We start from the raw sequence: 16,055 nt of genomic DNA on the forward strand, positions 1-16,055 counted from the left end.
TCGTTAACCCGGTGGGGGAGATAAACTAGGGCCGGGAGTGGAGGCTGCCGGCGATGGGGCCAGGGACGGCGCAGTTCCCGCGCCCGCCCCGGGCAGCGCAGCCACTTCGCCGCCAACACGCCGCAGCCCTCCCTCCTCCCTGGGCCGCGCCGCTCTGACCGATTTGGCCCGGGTGGTGGCGCCCGGGGTGGCGGGCGGAGGACGGCGGTCCCCGCGAGCAGCCCCGCCCCCGCCCGCGCCCGCGCCCGCGCCCGCCCCCGAGCAGTCCGCGGGGAGGAGGAGACTCGGGCGCAGAGCGGGGGCCGCGGGAAGCGGGAAGGGAGCGCGGGCAGCGGCGGGGCCCGGGCCGGCCCAAGGGCGCCCTCGCCGCGCAGCCGGGCGCGGGGGCCGGGGCGGAGGCGGAGGCCGGCGGGGCGGCGAGCGCGGAGAAGTTTGGCGGCCGAGAGGCCGGGGGTCCCGGGCTCGCGAGGAGGCGGCGGCGGCGGCGGCGCGGGGGCCGGGGCCATGGGGGCGGGAGCGGGCGGCAGGGCCGGCGCGGAGGCGGCGCGGCACGCACCGAGCCCCCCGAGCGGCGCGGCCGCCCAGGCGCAAAGTTAGCCCAGCGCCCCGGGACGAGCCCCGCAGCCGCCGGACCCCGCCTGGGCCCCTGGCCCCCGCCTCGGCCATGGGCGAGCACCCCAGCCCGGGCCCCGCGGTGGCCGCCTGCGCCGAGGCGGAGCGCATCGAGGAGCTGGAACCCGAGGCCGAGGAGCGGCTGCCCGAGGCGCCGGAGGACGTAAGTGCTCCCTCCCCAGCGCGGGCAAACTTTCTGGGGGGCTCCGGGGACAGAACTGCCCCTGTCTCGCCCCCCGGGGCAACTTGGAGGTTTCAAGGTGACGCGGGAGCGCCCCGGATTGGCCGGGTCCCCGCGGGAGGGAGGGAGGCGGAGGGGCCGGTCTCCCCGAAACGCACGCGCTCCACCCCCTCCCCGCTTGGGTTCCCGCGGCTTCCCTGCGGGACACGGCAGCCCCCGCTGCTGCGCCGGGGACCCGTCGGCCACCGAGCCCCCTCCCGCCGCTGGTGCAGTGCCCGGGACACGGCGTTTTCCCGCAGAGGCGGCGGCGTCACGGCAGCGACTCCGCTCCCCTCCCACTCGCAACCTGCGGGCTCTCCGAGCCCGGGAAGGAGCGGGCGCCGCAGAGTCCCCGTCCCTGGCAGCGCGTACCAGTCCGGCGACCCCCTTCTCCGCTCCCGGATTAGCTCCCGCCCGGCACCTGCTCTGTCGCGACACTGATTGAAATTCACGCCGGTCCTTGTCCCCGAACCCGGCCGGAGCAGGGAGGGGAGGAGAGCTGGGAGCGGTTTTGCTCCTAGCCGGGGCTCAGGAGTCCAAGACGGCGCTGGGGGCTGGGGACGGCCCCCTGCGCGAGGATGGGGTGGGGGGTCCCCAGAGCTTCCCCGCCGCCTGCTGCTCGGGTCTCCATCCCTCCGGCCCTGGGCGCCATCGGCGGGGCTGGCACCAGGAAGCCCTGGGAACTGGAGTTTCTTAAGCTTCTCCCTTCCGGGGTTAACCTACAAATCGAGGTGAAAACCTGGGCAGGCACCCTGCCTTGCCCCATCCCTCCCCCGAGGTGAAGACATGGAAGTGAAACCAGGCCCCCCAACCTACAAAACCAAAGCTGGGAAGTCTGAATGGGGCTGGGGGGAGTCTAAGATCTGGCTTCTGTGGTTAAACCTGTCACTTCCCTCTGGTCCTAAACCCCTTGTAGAATCTCATGGACTCACCACTTAGACTCAGCCTTGGAAGAGAAGGGGTACGTTTCAGCGCATTCGGGAGCCTCCCCCTAACCCCCCAAAAAACCCTGCAGGAAATGTTAGGGTTTATACTGGGGTTAGTTCTCCTGAATAGAGGCCAAGATCCGCTGCAGCAGGGTCTGCTGGAATGGCACCTGGGCATGCGTTCCGAGGCCCGGGGTAGCCATGGACACTTTAGGCAGCAGGAATTATTAGAGATGCTTGGACATAGTTGGACACATTTATTTGATTATTATTGAGAATCACCCGAGTTCTCATCATCCCTTGCCTGCCGGTCCCAGAACCAGGAACAGGCACCTTGCAGCCCCCAGGAGCACCCCGCCCCCACTCCCATCCCCTACTGTGAGTCTCCGCCCTTTGCTCAGTCATTTGGGGAGCTCTTCCCAGGTTTCCCCCCTGCGTGTCTTGTGGCCAGTCCCTGAGTCGGGTGGTGACTCCTGGGCAGCAGCTGGGAGGCTATGTCAGAAACATCAGGGGGCTACAGAGACTTTGGTAATAAGTGTGTCTTTCTTTTCTCCTCTTCCTCCTCTCCTGCATGGCCTCCCTCCCTACAGCACTGGAAAGTCCTGTTTGATCAGGTATGTGAGCAGTTAAATTCCCCCCTCCTTCCTTCCATTCTCCCTGAAATCAGTCTCAGTGCCTGCGTGGGCTTCCCTCGCTCTACACGGAGATGGTGACGTGGGCTGGGGGTGTGGCTTAGTGCATCCCTGGGGCTGAATGGCACTGCTCTCCAGGTATCAGGAGGAGGCGATGGGCTCCCCTGAGAGGATCCCTCCCTCCCCCCTCCTCCTAACTCCAGCAGAGCTGGGTTTATACCTTGTAGAAATCGGACAATATGCATTGAATGCCTGGGAAATTCTCTGCCAGCCAATCGCAGTAGGAGGGCTGGGGAGCAGGGGCAAGGGCTTGAGTTGACAATCCCTCTCTCTTTCTACCTCCTCCATGGCCACCATTGAAGTCAAATCTCTACCATCCTTGGTAGGGGGGCATGACTCACAATATGGGCTCTTGTGAAGTCTGATTTTGTTTCTTTAACTGTGAGGTACAGGTGGGAGAGTGCTGCTGGGAGGCCACAGAGGGGAAATGGCATGTGATTATTTGCAATGCCTGGAGCGCAGGTATAAGACATGGAGTCAGGAGTGCCAAGTGTTGGCTGTTGAATCTGGAGATGGACATTTGACCTTCGGCGAGGTTCCCTTCTTTGGTTGGTTCTCCTGTTGGGTGCTGTTGTGTATTTCCTTCTCCCTCTTCGTCCCACCGGAGGAGAGTGAGCGCTGCAGTCCTCGAGTGAGAATGGTTGTGCCATGAAGTCTGTGCCACTTTAAGAGCTTGGTCTGGTTGGGCCAGAGGGAATGTGTTGGGTTGGGGAAGGAGACAAAGCTGAAAAGGTAGCTTGACCCAGACCTTCGTTGCAGGCAGCGGAAGCCTGTGGAAGCTCTTTAGCAGGGGTGTTAGGAGATCCAAGCCGTGTTTCAGAAAGCTCCCATGTGCCAGTGGGAAGGGGCGAGCTGGATTGCAGGATGAGAGAAACTAGCCAGGAGCCTGCCGCAGTGAATGGGGACAGGGACCTTGACTTGGAAGGTGACAATGAGAATGGAAAGGTAGAGAAACATGGTGGTAGGAGAACTGGAAGATCTTGGTAGACCTAAATAGATGAGAAGAACTGCCTGTCTAGCTTTGAGATTCTGAACGTAGGAGGGAAAGGGAACATCAGGTGGTGAGGGTAGGGCTTGGCAAAAATGACAACTTCGGTTTCAGACAGGTTCCACTTGAGGAGTCAGCCAGATGCAGATGCCCGAGTGGGACTGAAGATGTGGAATAGCAGTGGGATGGGCCTGGGGCTGTCACCCACATTAACCACGAGGCCTGGCTGTGGTTTGAGGAACATCCACCAGCTCCTGCCCTGACAGGACAGAGCATCTCTCCCTGGGCTCCTGAGTGCCACCCACACCCCCTCCACTCCTGAGAGCACAGCAGCTGCTGGCCCGACGCCCCGAGGCAGGAGGGGACCCGCTGCTGCCACTGCTGCCACTACCACCATGCTGCCAGCCCTTCACACCTCCTGCCAGATTTAGAATGAAAACCCAGAACAAAGTGTATCATTCTTTTTTTCCCCTGTCTGTGTCTTTCTCATTTGATTTATTTCCTCTGCCAGTCCTTCTGGGTGTGTGTTTACATTTTGAAATAAGCCATTTGGGTGAATGGAGGTAAACTTTAGTAGAAAGAACTCGGAACTCGAGGGAGCAGAGAGGACGTGTTAGCACCTAATATTAGCCAGTGGCCTATGAAATCTAATTTTTCCAACTGGCAGGAAGTCCTGGATGTCACAAAGAGCATCCCCCTGCTTCTGGGAGGTCCAACAGACAAAAAATTAATTCTAGGAAAGAAACTACTGAAACTTACTCTGGGCAATTTTTTTTTTTTTTTTACAATAAGTTCTGCCTGATGCCTACTCCCCATCCCCAAGGCAGCATTAGAAGCCTCTTCCATCATCTTCCTTCCTTGGGTTCTTGGCGTTTGAGGAGAGCTGCTCCTGAGTGTGGGTTTGACGTCTGGCAGATGTCTCGTCCCTCTGCCTTCACGCCCCCTACTTTGTTGAGCCGTCCCTTGACTGTCCCCCCCGTAGGGCTGAAGGAAGAGTAGGTGTGAAGCCTCACAAATGGACACATGGCCTTGGAAGGATGCCAGGTTGTCCCGAAAGCTGAAGTGTTTTATCCATTTTGCTCCGTCCTCTGGGCCTGCCTAAAAGTAGGATTTGGTGGTTGGTGAACTTGGTAGGTCTAGGAAAGAAAAGTTTGGTCAGGGGGAGGCAGCCTCCCTAACATTTCATGCAGAAGTAGACAGCTCTACCGGGTCGGACTGCGGTGATGGGACATGACACCTGTCAGAGGCCGTGCAAGCAAATGTGGCTCCGGAGTTCACCTTGTGGGGGTCCGTGGAATGGGAGGCATGTCCCTCCTCCCTTTCTGAGTCAAGCAGACACCAGTGGTCACCCAGTTTCAAACAGATCTGCTGGGATCTGTTTTTGTTTTTGTTTGAGACAGAGTCTCACTTTGTTGCCCAGGCTAGAGTGAGTGCCGTGGCGTCAGCCTAGCTCACAGCAACCTCAAACTCCTGGGCTCAAGCGATCCTCCTGCCTCAGCCTCCCAAGTAGCTGGGACTACAGGCATGCGCCACCATGCCCGGCTAATTTTTTCTATATATATCTTAGTTGGCCAATTAATTTCTTTGTATTTATAGTAGAGACAGGGTCTTGCTCTTGCTCAGGCTGGTTTCGAACTCCTGACCTCGAGCGATCTGCCCGCCTCAGCCTCCTGGAGTGCTAGGATTACAGGCGTGAGCCACCGCGCCCGGCCTGCTGGGATCTGTTTTCCAGGTGTTAGAGATGGAATTGGACCAGTCCCTCTCTGCCGTCTAGTTCTTCAGCATGTGGAGAACCTTGACCCAGCATGAAGCTCAGTGGACCCCACGGGCTTGAAACCATGACATTGGTCTTGTTCATCTTATGTGGTCATGCTTCAGCTAAATGGCCGGGATGCCTTTTGTGGGAATTGGAGGTGACAAAAGCAGGTGACCCAGTCCCTTGGAAGTTTCCCTGGCCCACCTGGTATTCTGGCGTTTGGTCTGCTCAAAGAGGGTGTAGGAGGGTCAAGCCTTGCCATCCCTCCCCACTCTCCCAGCTCTTCCCCATGGGGCCCAGAAGTTACCTGCAGGTCATCAGTTCAAGCCCCGATGTTCCAAGTATTCATTGCCTATTTGAACTTCTCCTTGATGGAATTACCTTTTCATATATTTGGGATCTTGATGGCTTTCCTAAATATTTGCTTAAAATTTTTTTTATTCCTTAATACTTACATATATTTTAAAGTTAACATAAATGTCAGTCTGTTGTCATAGTGTAATATTATGCTAAAAAATAACTTATTTTTCTATCAAATCTGTTGGGCTTTTCCTTCTTGATTCTTCCTGTTTGCTTCAGGCCTGAGAGAGTTTCCATCCTCTCTAGATCTTGTAAATATACCCCTCTATTTCCTACTACTTTTGCTATGATAAAAGAAATCATATAAGCCTCTACCCCACCTGGATTTTATTCCTGTCCATCTCTTACTAAGAAACCCTTTCTTTATACATTGTTTGAGAAATGTTGTCAATTGGTGAATTTTGATTTGTGGTTGGGTTTATTTTTTTATTTCTGATCTATGCTACTGATATTTTGCACAGGTAATGTACCCTTTAGTTATTGCTTTATACTCATTCCATAGGTTTCTGACAAGCTCCTCTTTTTCAGATTATGCTTTGATAGTCTCAATCTCAGTCTCTTTCTGAAACCCAGGGAGCTTTGATTCAAGCTCAAATATTTGATCAAGGCCCAGGTGACAGAGCAAGACCCTGTCTCAAAAAAAATTTTTTTTTGTTTTGATCAAAGGCCATATAGTGGGTCACTGGCAGATATGGGACTGGGCTTCGTGGGCTGGAAAAGCCATTTCCAGGTTCACCCTTAAAATGCCTCCAGTCTCCGAATGTTTAATGAGCAAAAAGGGTTTGGAGCAGTTTTGTTAAGTCAACAAAGCACAATTGCTTTCAAGCTCAAAAGAACAAGAAGGAAAAGGAAGACTTGAAAGTAGTCTGATTGTATCTTCCTTTTCCCCTTCCCACGGGGAGCATGCATTTCCTAGACCCTAAAAAGAGACCCCAGTTTTGCAAATTTCCCAGAAGGAAAGCAGACAAGTATTGACTATCCCACTGCAATTATAAACGATATGAACAGAGCATGGGGCAGCTTAGGTGGGCTGCTGGGGGCAGAACTTTGGATTTGGAGGCAGGTAGACCTGGGTTCAAGTCTTACCAACTTTGCGATTGGGAGCAACTACATTAGCTCTCTGTGCCTCAGTTTCTTGCTCTGTAAAATGGGGATGATAATCTTTATTTTGACTTATTTATTATTAATTTTTTGTTTTGAGATAGTCTTGCTCTGTCACCTGGGCTAGAGTGCCAAGGCATCAGTCCTAGCTCACAGAAACCTCAAACTCGTGGGCTCAAGTGATCCTCCTGCCTCAGCCTCCCAGGGTGCTAGGATTATAGGTATGAGCCACCACACCCAGTCTTGGGGTAATAATCTTTAACTCTATGGTGACTGTGAAAATTAAATGGAAATGGGAATTCCCTATGCAATATTCGATGGACTTTCTGGTGGACATTCAACAAATGTCTCTTGATCGGGAATCAGAATTTGCTGGAAAATTCTGAGATCCAGGCTCCTATGGAGAAGGCAGCTCTTCAAGAAAGAGCCACTTCTGAGCCCAGAGGATTTTTCTGTTTCCTTTCTCCATGAAACTCCCCTGCCCAGCCCCCTTCCCTCCAGCCTGGAGGTCTTCCCTTGGCTGACCCTCACACCCACCTCATTTGTAGTCCTCCTGCACGCTGGCTTACTGGAGTTCTAGGAGCTGAAAAGAGGTTCAGATGAGACCACTGAAGGGATTAGCAAGGAGCCACAGAGGAAACACCTGCCCCAGAGACAGCGGCATTGACCGCGGCCCCCAGAACACACGATTAACCAACAGAGCGGAGTTCCCAGAGACGGACAAAGCCGTGGGCTTAACTGGAGGCCTCGCTCAGGCTCTGCAGCCCCATCCCCTTATCAAGTGGCCTCCAGGACTCTTGAGGCTGTGCACTTCCCTGCACCACAAAGCCAGCTTGCCTAGCCTGCTCCTGCCCCGCTGACCCCATCAGTCATGCTGGAGTTCACCCTTTGTCCCTGACCACTCCCCTGAATGCATTTGAGAGCGTTGGGCAGTAGGGCTAAGGGATCCAAGATAGGACGCTGCCTGGCTGCCTGCTTGACACGATAGATACACACATGTGTGAGTGAATGACAGGTCGAACTACAGCCCTGCATGCATTGTCTTGGGTTAAAGTAACCTCTCCAGGAGCAGGCTCTGACCATGGTGCTACCACATTCATGGTGGCCCATCTACCACCGTGTGGCTGCTGCCACCTCAAGGACCATGGATTGGCCGATGTAGTGGCTCATGTCTGTAATCCTAGCACTCTGGGAGGCCAAGGTGGGAGGATTGCTTGAGCTCAGAAGAGCGAGACCCCATCTCTACTAAAAAAAATAGAAAGAAATTAGCTGAACAACTAAAAAATACATATTTATAAAAAAATTTAGCCGGGCATGGTGGCGCATGCCTGTAGTCCCAGCTACTCGGGAGGCTGAGGCAGTAGGATCGCTTGAGCCCAGGAGTTTGAGGTTGCTGTGAGCTAGGCTGACGCCACAGCACTCTTACCCAGGCAACAGAGTGAGACTCTGTCTCAAAAAAAAAAAAAAAAAAGGGGACCATAGGTTATTAGAAGGTTGATAGAAGCGTCTTGCCCAGTCTGCTCATTTTGCAAAATAAGGAAACAGAAGTCAGTGGCTTGCTAAGGTCACTTGGTGCAATTGTGTCAGAGCTGGGACCAGAGCCCCACTTTGCTCTCTGAACTGTGTTCCTGCCCCCAGGCCCTGCAGACTCCCATTCGCTTAGTTGGTGCCTGGAGTAACTAAGGCAGGTGGAGAGGACACACATCTGGGTCAAGTCCCACTTCTGCTCCTACTCGCTGCATGACAATGGGTGAGCCAGGTACCCTCTTCAGGCCTCAGTTTTCACATCTGTAAAGTGGCTAGAATGACACCTTCCCCTCAGCGTTGTTGTGAAGATGGGATGATGTGAGTATAGTCCTTGGCACAGTATATAGTGAGCACCTGATACAGATTGTCGAATGTTACTGGAATTGAAAGAAATAAAAACTGTTTTCACAAAGGGCACTGACATATAAGAGACCTAGATCTTCAATCAAAGGGTCCAAATCATCAATCAGGGTTCCTTCTACCATATCAAGCTGCCTTCCCCCTGAACGTTCCAGGGAGAAAGGAGAGAAGTTTTTGGACAAAGGCTGCCTGGGGAGGGTTGTGCATGGTAGAGGGTGAAGAGTGAAGAGGAGGCATCTGGTCACCAGGTGAGCTGGGCCAGCCCTGCTCTCTGTCTGGTGTTCCGACTGGACAATTCCTGCTGGACCCTTAGCTGGTGGTCGATCATGAGATTTGGGTCCAGGCGCCATCTTGTGCTATGGAAACGAGTCCCTGTGTGTCTTGAGCTGTGAGCAACTAGGGCCAGCCCCAGCCCCATTGCCCTGGCTTTTCTGGATCAAGGTACAGGTTTTTTTTTTTTTTTTTTTTTTTTAATTTTTTTTTTTTATTTTGGTATATTATGGGGGTACAGATTTTAAGGTTTCAATAAATGCCCATTTCCCCCCCTCCCCCCCAAGGTACAGGTTTGAGTCAGTAAATATAGCTTTGAGGGAGCACAGGTTGACTGTCTGGCTGCGTGCACATCCATTCATTGTCCCCAGGCCCATGAGGGGAGTGGTGCTGCCTCCTCTTTACAAAGGAGGAAACTGAGGCCTGGGGGGCAGGGCTTGCCCAAAGACACAGAACAAAGGAGGATCCTCTACAGCAGTTGCGTGTGTTTGCCTGTGAGGCTTCTGGGTGGCTTCTGAAGCTAGATGGAAGGGCCACGGAGGTGACTTATCCCACCCACCCTGCTCTATAGCCCTCTCCGCTCCCCCTGGGTCTCTCAGCTCTCTTTCTGGGGGGCCAGAGGGACCCTTTGCTGGCTTCTAGGAGAAGCAGCAGGAGCCAGCTGCAGGGGAGAGGGGGCAGATGGCAGACCTCCCTCCCTGCTCGCATCCACTCCCCCTCCCCCTGCCTGCTGCTCCCTGGAGAGACTCCTGGGCTTTATGGCTGGGACACGGCTTCTGTCCCCAGACAGCTGTGTCGGGCTGGGCCGGATGAGTCAGCATGGGCATTAGGTCTGCTCTCCTGGGTACCCTGGGGGCCGCCTCTGAGTCACAGCCTCCAGCGCCCCCTCGGAGCCTGTGGTGTGGCAAAGGCAGGGGCGGGGCCTGCAATGGGGAGGGGAGTCGTCTGTGTGCTGGGGGGCCTGGGGTGCTGAAGGAGGAGCAGCAGGGTCTCCTAGGGGCGGCTGTCAGGGTGGAAAGAGGCAGTCCCCCAGCCCTCACCGCCCACTGCCCAGGCGTCGGGAGAGCTAGGTGGTTCTCTGGAATCATTCTGGAATTGTGCGGATTGCCCAGCGGCTCAGCCTGGACCGTGGCCAGGGCGCCCGCTTCTCTGCTCAGGGGAGTGCTGCAGCTCCCTGCGCAGCCTGCCAGCCCCATCCTGGGATTCCTGTCTGACTTATCGGGAGGGTGCTCAGGAGCCTGGCTCCGCTTTGGGGGGAGCCCCTTGAGAGGGCTGAGCTGCCCCCCCCCCGCCCCCTGTGGTGGCAGCTGGAAGAGCAGAAACAGTACAACTGGGAATCCTGGCGAAGCTTCTCCAGCTGTCAGGGGCCTGGCCCGGCCAGATCCCAGGGGAGCAGCAGGCACAGGGCCCCTCCTGTCCCCATCTGGGGAGGCTGGAGGACAGGAGGGGTCAGAACCTGGTTTTTAGGACCTGATCTCTCTCCTTCCCAGGGAGACTTGAGGTCTTTGAAAATCCACTCGCAGCCCCAGCTTGGAGCAGGCCACATGGTGCCCTGTTCTGCTCCCTGGGAGTGCCTCTGGGCAGGTGGCAGGTCTCCAAGTACCTCGATGTCCATATCTGTTAAATGGGACTAACTTACTCTAGGTTGGTATGAGACTAGAAGTCATAAAATATTTGTGAAAGTCAGTATCAAAAGGTCAGGGGAAGAGTGTAAGGTGGTTTTCTCCATGGCGCGAATTAGCATCCTCATTTGCCAGAAAGGAGAACTGGAAGAGAAAGCTCCTGCTCCCATAACCTCCCCTCCTGACCCTGGCAGCTGCAGCCTGGGCCTAATTTATGGGGCTGTAAATATCCATGAATGGGCCCGAGTTCCCTGGTGGACTCTGGCTGTTGGGTGGGGACAGCTCTGCTGAGCCATAGAGCCCTGGGCAGCCTCTTTAATTCTACTGTGCTCAGAAGCCGGGTAATGATGCAAGGAGCCAGCAGATGAGCCATGGTAACCCCACCCCAGGCCCCACCACAGTGGGGAGGGACAGCTGCCTCCAGCACACATGCCCTGTGTTCATCTCCCAGGGCTCATTCTGCCTTGGTGGACAGACAGGAGACATGGGGACCCAGATGGGAACCTGTTCTAGATCCCAGGTCCCCACCTTCCAGACCCACGAGGTCTTTGCTGGGACAGCAGCTGGTTCGTTGGCCCTGGGTGCTGCCTTTGGGTCCTTAAGAGTGCTGACACCTGTCACTGAGGGTCCTGGGCCTTCCCAGATCACGGATAGGGAGTGGGTCCCCTGGGGGAGAGAACTCAAGCCCTGGGAACAGGGACCAGACATGCATTTGTCCTGGAAATGCAGTGTGCACAAATCACAGATACATATGCAGTATAAAATAGGTGTGTTCCTTTCTTTCTTGCTGCTGGGTAACTTCGGGAACCTTGGCCAGCTCTGGCTCTCGGGCTGCAGGAGAAGCAGAGCTGCTGTCCTGGGTGCTGAGCCGGCAAATCCCAGCTCCAGCGGGTGCGGTCCCTGAGAGCTCAGCTCAGTGGCCTAACAGGCTGGTCTCTGAGTGCTCCACCTCTCCTGGGGCCCCGGTGTCCCCAGTCAACCCTCCCCCGCCCCCCCTCCCGGCTGGGCCTGGATCCCACGGACTTCTAGCTTTGCCGAGGACTCCAGCAAAGTGTCAGCTGCCTTGGGAGCCGGTGCCACTCAGGAGACGGAAGCAAAAGGCTGGCTCTGAACCGTTGACAAAGGGGCGGGTCTCACAGAAGGGAAACCTGACTCGACTGTGGACACGTGCTTTTTTCCCAAAGAGTGTTCCACAGTATGACTGTGGAAAAAATACTATGATCTAAGGCCAACTAAGTTTGGAAAATACTGGGCTGAACAGAACCAGACAGGTTTGTCCACTGTAAGACCTCGCAGAGCCCTCAACGTGGTTCTGTGCACCGCCCCCCTCAAAGGGCGCCCCCCAAACTGTGGGACCACAGAATGTTCCTTTCATATACCATCTTGGGCCTGGTGTTCTACACACTGGGAAACCCTTTGCCAGGGGCTGTATTTTATAGGACAGAACAGCAAGGGAGAGCAAGGCTGGGGCCAGCCACCCCAGTGTGGAACCCCGAACTATTTCCATCTCGACCTCTGACTTGCTGTCTGACCTTGGGCTAGTTTCTTTTGCTCATTTTGCTCTCTGGACCTGTTTCCTCATAAAATGGGTGTGATGCCTGGGCCACAGTTGATGCTTAGTAAATATGTGTTAGATGGACAGATAAGAGGATTGTTCTGGGATCTCTCAAACTCTTTATTTATTTATTTTTTTGTTTCGTTGTTTTTTTTTGAGACAGAGTCTCACTTTTTTGCCCAGGCTAGAGTGAGTGCCGTGGCGTCAGCCTAGCTCACAGTAACCTCAATCTCCTGGGCTCAAGCAATCCTCCTGCCTCAGCCTCCCAAGTAGCTGGGACTACAGGCATGCTCCACCATGCCTGGCTAATTTTTTCTATATATGTATTAGTCGGCCAATTAATTTATTTCTATTTATAGTAGAGATGGGGTCTCACTCTTGCTCAGGCTGGTTTCGAACTCCTGACCTCAAGCAATCTGCCCGCCTCAGCCTCCCAGAGTGCTAGGATTACAGGCGTGAGCCACTGCACCCGGCCTCTCAAACTCTTTTTAGCCACAGCATCCTAATGAGGGGAGAGAGTGCAGGCTCTGGGGCCTTCTGCCTGGGTGTGAATCCATCTGCTCCAATGACCAGCTGTTCAAAGGTGGGCAACTCAGCTTTCCAAGCCTCAGTTTCTTCCCCTGTAAAACGAAGCTAGCGATAGTATTGTTATTGTAAGGTTTAAATAGGGCAGGGCCAGGTGTGGTGGCTCACCCTTGTAATCCTAGCACTCTGGGAGGCCAAGGTGGGAGGATCACTTGAGCTCAGGAGTTCGAGACCAGCCTGAGCAAGAGCGAGACCCCGTCTCTACTTAAAAAAAAAAAAAAAAAAAGATTAATAAATAAGGCGGGACCACCCAAGTTGTCAGCCAAATTAGGACACTTTGAGAGTGAAGAGGGCATTGCTAATAATCAGGCTTGGACAACAGGCATAGGCCAGAACCATCCCAGGCAAACCAGGATGTGTGGTGGCCTGAGGTTTCGGTGGGGTCATGCCTGATACATAGCAAACAGTCCACACCTCAGCTGTGATTATGGTGGTGCTCAGCGGGTGTATGCAGAAGGCCAGTGTAGAAAGTAGCTCAGAGTGGAGCTGCTCTGCCCGAGGAGGGCTCAGGGGCTGCTCAGCAATCCCCTCCCACCCGCTCTGGGCCATTTGAGGCCCCACAGCCCCTAGAGCCCTGCAGTACGCAGAGTGAAACCACTGAGGTTCCTTCCCATCTCCTGGACTCCGATTTGTGATTTCCCGACCTGCTTCCCTCTCCCCAGTGTTGCCAGGTGTCTCTGACAGCACAGATCCAAGTGGTCCCAGCCCCACCTCACCCCCGCCACGTGGAGCCCCCATCCTGACCCTGAATTTCCCATCAGCCCCTTGACTGTAAGAATTCACAATAGAAAGCCGGCTGCCCCCATGGGCTGTGGATTTCTCTTTCCCTATCTGCCATTTGCATATGACATGCCTATATGCATGGGGGTGTGCATGGACCCCCCCCTTACGACTCCTTGAGAAGGGAACATTCTTACTTGATTGATGGGGAAACTGAGGCAGGGTGGTTGAATGAACTAAGATGGCATAGCAGCTGGAACTGGGGGCTCCTCCCTGGACTCTCCCCATACCCCTTGCCCCAGAGAGGGGGAAGGAGCCCCAGATGGCAATAATACAGAGAGAATTGGGTGGACTAAGTGCCCCAGGAAGGGGTGCAGGGTGGAAGGTGGGGAGGGGGGATGTGTGTGAGCCCCCAGGCTGAGGGGAACTGGCCACCTAGGGGTTCGGCTGGGTATTGGGTACTGGTGGGATTAAATAAAAGTCCTTCAGAGCCTCTGGAACTCTTTTCAAGGCTGGCTCCTCGCCTTGCTCGTCTCCTCCCTCCACTCAGCATCCTCTTCTCGGCTGACCGTGGACATGGCCAGCCCTCCCGTTGCCCCAAGTGGCCAGCCCTGGCTCCACGCTGGGCCCGATTCAGGAGGCAGCTCAGGGTGCTCCCTGGCGCCTGGCTCGCCGCTGGGCTCTCCCAGAGCCTGTTCACAGCCCACACTGCTCCAGCTGCCCCCAGCACCCCCAGACCAGCCCAGACCTCATCCTGAGCGCCCCCTGCTAAAGTGGGCGAATCCAGGGCTCGGAGCACCTGGGGGCTTCGGGACCTTCAGCACGTTATTAACGAGGAGATTGCATTTATGGGGCTTGTTTTCCCCCAACCACAGGTCTCCTCCCCCTAGCGGGCTGTGCGGGAGGCCAGAGGGTAGAGGGGTGCCCAGAGAGGGTCAGCCATGCTTCCCTGGCTGAGGGGTGCGCCCAGCTTTGCGGGGACTTTGCCCACTTGAATGGCACAGGCAAGTGGAGCAGGTCACGGAGCCCCCGGGCCTGGTGAGCTGCCAGGCTGCCTATGCTCCGGCCGCGTGCGGGTGAGAGCGCACCAACCTCAGAGTGGCCGAGGCAAGACTGGGTTAGCCCTGCCTTTTCCCCCAAGTGAGGGGTGCAGCCTCCATTAGAAGGTCTCAGCTTCCTGCTGGGGCAGTGGGGCCCTCCTCTCCTGCCTTCAGGACACGCGCTGTCTCTGAGTCTCCTTCTCCCTTCGTCTCCCTCGCTCTGTCCCTCACCCCCGTGCCCCGTGGCCAGGATCAGTGCCTGCCCTCGCCCTCCTCTTCCCAGGTGTCGCGGCAGGGGTGGACAGGTGTCCTGTGTGCACTCATGAAGCCCCAGCAGCCGCCATCCCTGCCTCTCCCTCCCCCCGGTCATCCTCCGGCATCCCCGGGGCCTCGTTATTAGGGTAGCCGTGACCCCCCATTGTCTGGCCTGTCTGGCCCTGCCATGAAAGGTAGAGTTTTGGCAGAGAGCGAGACTGGCCTGATTCCAGCTTGTTCTCTGCAGTCTGGAGCCTGTCCTGCGCTGGGGCAGGGCGGGCAGGCCCTGGTGGGGGTGGGGGCTGGAGGAGTCACCAGGGCTACAGCAGGGGGGGAGGGGAGGGGAGCAGGTGGTTCTTTGTCTGGAGCCTGACCCAGCCTCCCCAGCCCACCCCCACCGCAGCCTTCCCTAGCCTGGGAGGCAGCCCCTGGGAGGCGATTGGTCCCTGCAGAGCCACTGGGCTCCCTCCCCCAGCTGAGGCTGGAGAGACCCCTGCCCCCTGCGGTGCCTGCCGTACTGCTTCCCAGGACTCAACCCCCACCCCCACCCGCACCCCTATTTGCCCGCCCAGCACTGGAGGGCCTGTGGGACCCGAGTCCCTGCTGCGATGGAGTGGGAGTTGGTACAGGTGGCTTGCAGCGATGGGGGCGTCCCAGGCACCAAGAAAGGAGACCATTGCGACGTCCCCTCTCTAGGCTTCAATTCCCTTATCAAGCAATAAGGAGGTCAGAACTGGTGCTGTTTGAGGCACTTTCCTGCTTTAAAAATCTATTTAATATAGGACTGTGAGACTCCTGGAGCCCCTGCCTCTCCTGGGTCCGCACTTAACTGCTTTTGTCCATAAATTTTGCTTCTGAGCAGAAGAGCAGCCCCTGGAGGCTGAAGGTTGGTGGGACCAGCCATGATTTAGAGGCAACGCTCAGCTGCCCCGTCCTGGCGCTGCCACCTGCTGAGCAAGTCGTTTACCCGCTCTGTGCTAACTTTTCTGTGCCCCTGTTTCCTCCTCTGTACCATGGGGATGTTAATAGGATCCGCTGCATAAGGCTGTTGTAGGGGTCAAAGAAATTATGTAAAGTGCTTAGAGCAGTATTTGGCCCCATGAAAACACTTAGCAAATATTAGGTGTTTTTATTCTTTAAGATCTTTACAGAGTAGCAAGTAGGTAAGTGAGTTTCCTGAAATACTTGATGCTGTGAACCAATTAGGTGTCTTCCTTGAAACCTGGCATTTTGGCTTGAAGGTGGGGAGAATATACAGGCTTTAAAATAGTCCCCAAGCCAAGTGTGGTGGCACATGCTTGTAGTCCCAGCTGCTTGGGAGGCTGAGGTGGGAGGATCGTTTGAGCCCAGGAGTTCGGGGCTGCAGTGAGGGATGATTGTGTCATTGCACTCTACCCTGGGTGACAGAGGGATGCCTTGTCTCTAAAAGCATTTTTTTTAAATAAATAAATGGGCCGGTAGGTCAG

General features: G+C 55.7%; 1 protein-coding gene across 1 annotated transcript in view; it reads left to right on the forward strand.

The window, feature by feature from the left end:
- The first annotated feature begins 298 nt into the window (after positions 1–298).
- RHBDL3 (rhomboid like 3) overlaps positions 299–16,055 on the forward strand; it is a 43,507-nt gene continuing 27,750 nt past the window's right edge. Inside the window, exons 1-2 of the mRNA XM_012736701.3 lie at positions 299–775; positions 2,349–2,372. Of these exons, the coding sequence (XP_012592155.1) occupies positions 665–775; positions 2,349–2,372 (135 nt within the window). The 5' untranslated portion in view covers positions 299–664. The remainder of the gene's footprint in view (positions 776–2,348; positions 2,373–16,055) is intronic.

Source organism: Microcebus murinus, chromosome 18, assembly GCF_040939455.1.
Source record: "Microcebus murinus isolate Inina chromosome 18, M.murinus_Inina_mat1.0, whole genome shotgun sequence".
NCBI classification, from domain to species: domain Eukaryota; kingdom Metazoa; phylum Chordata; class Mammalia; order Primates; family Cheirogaleidae; genus Microcebus; species Microcebus murinus.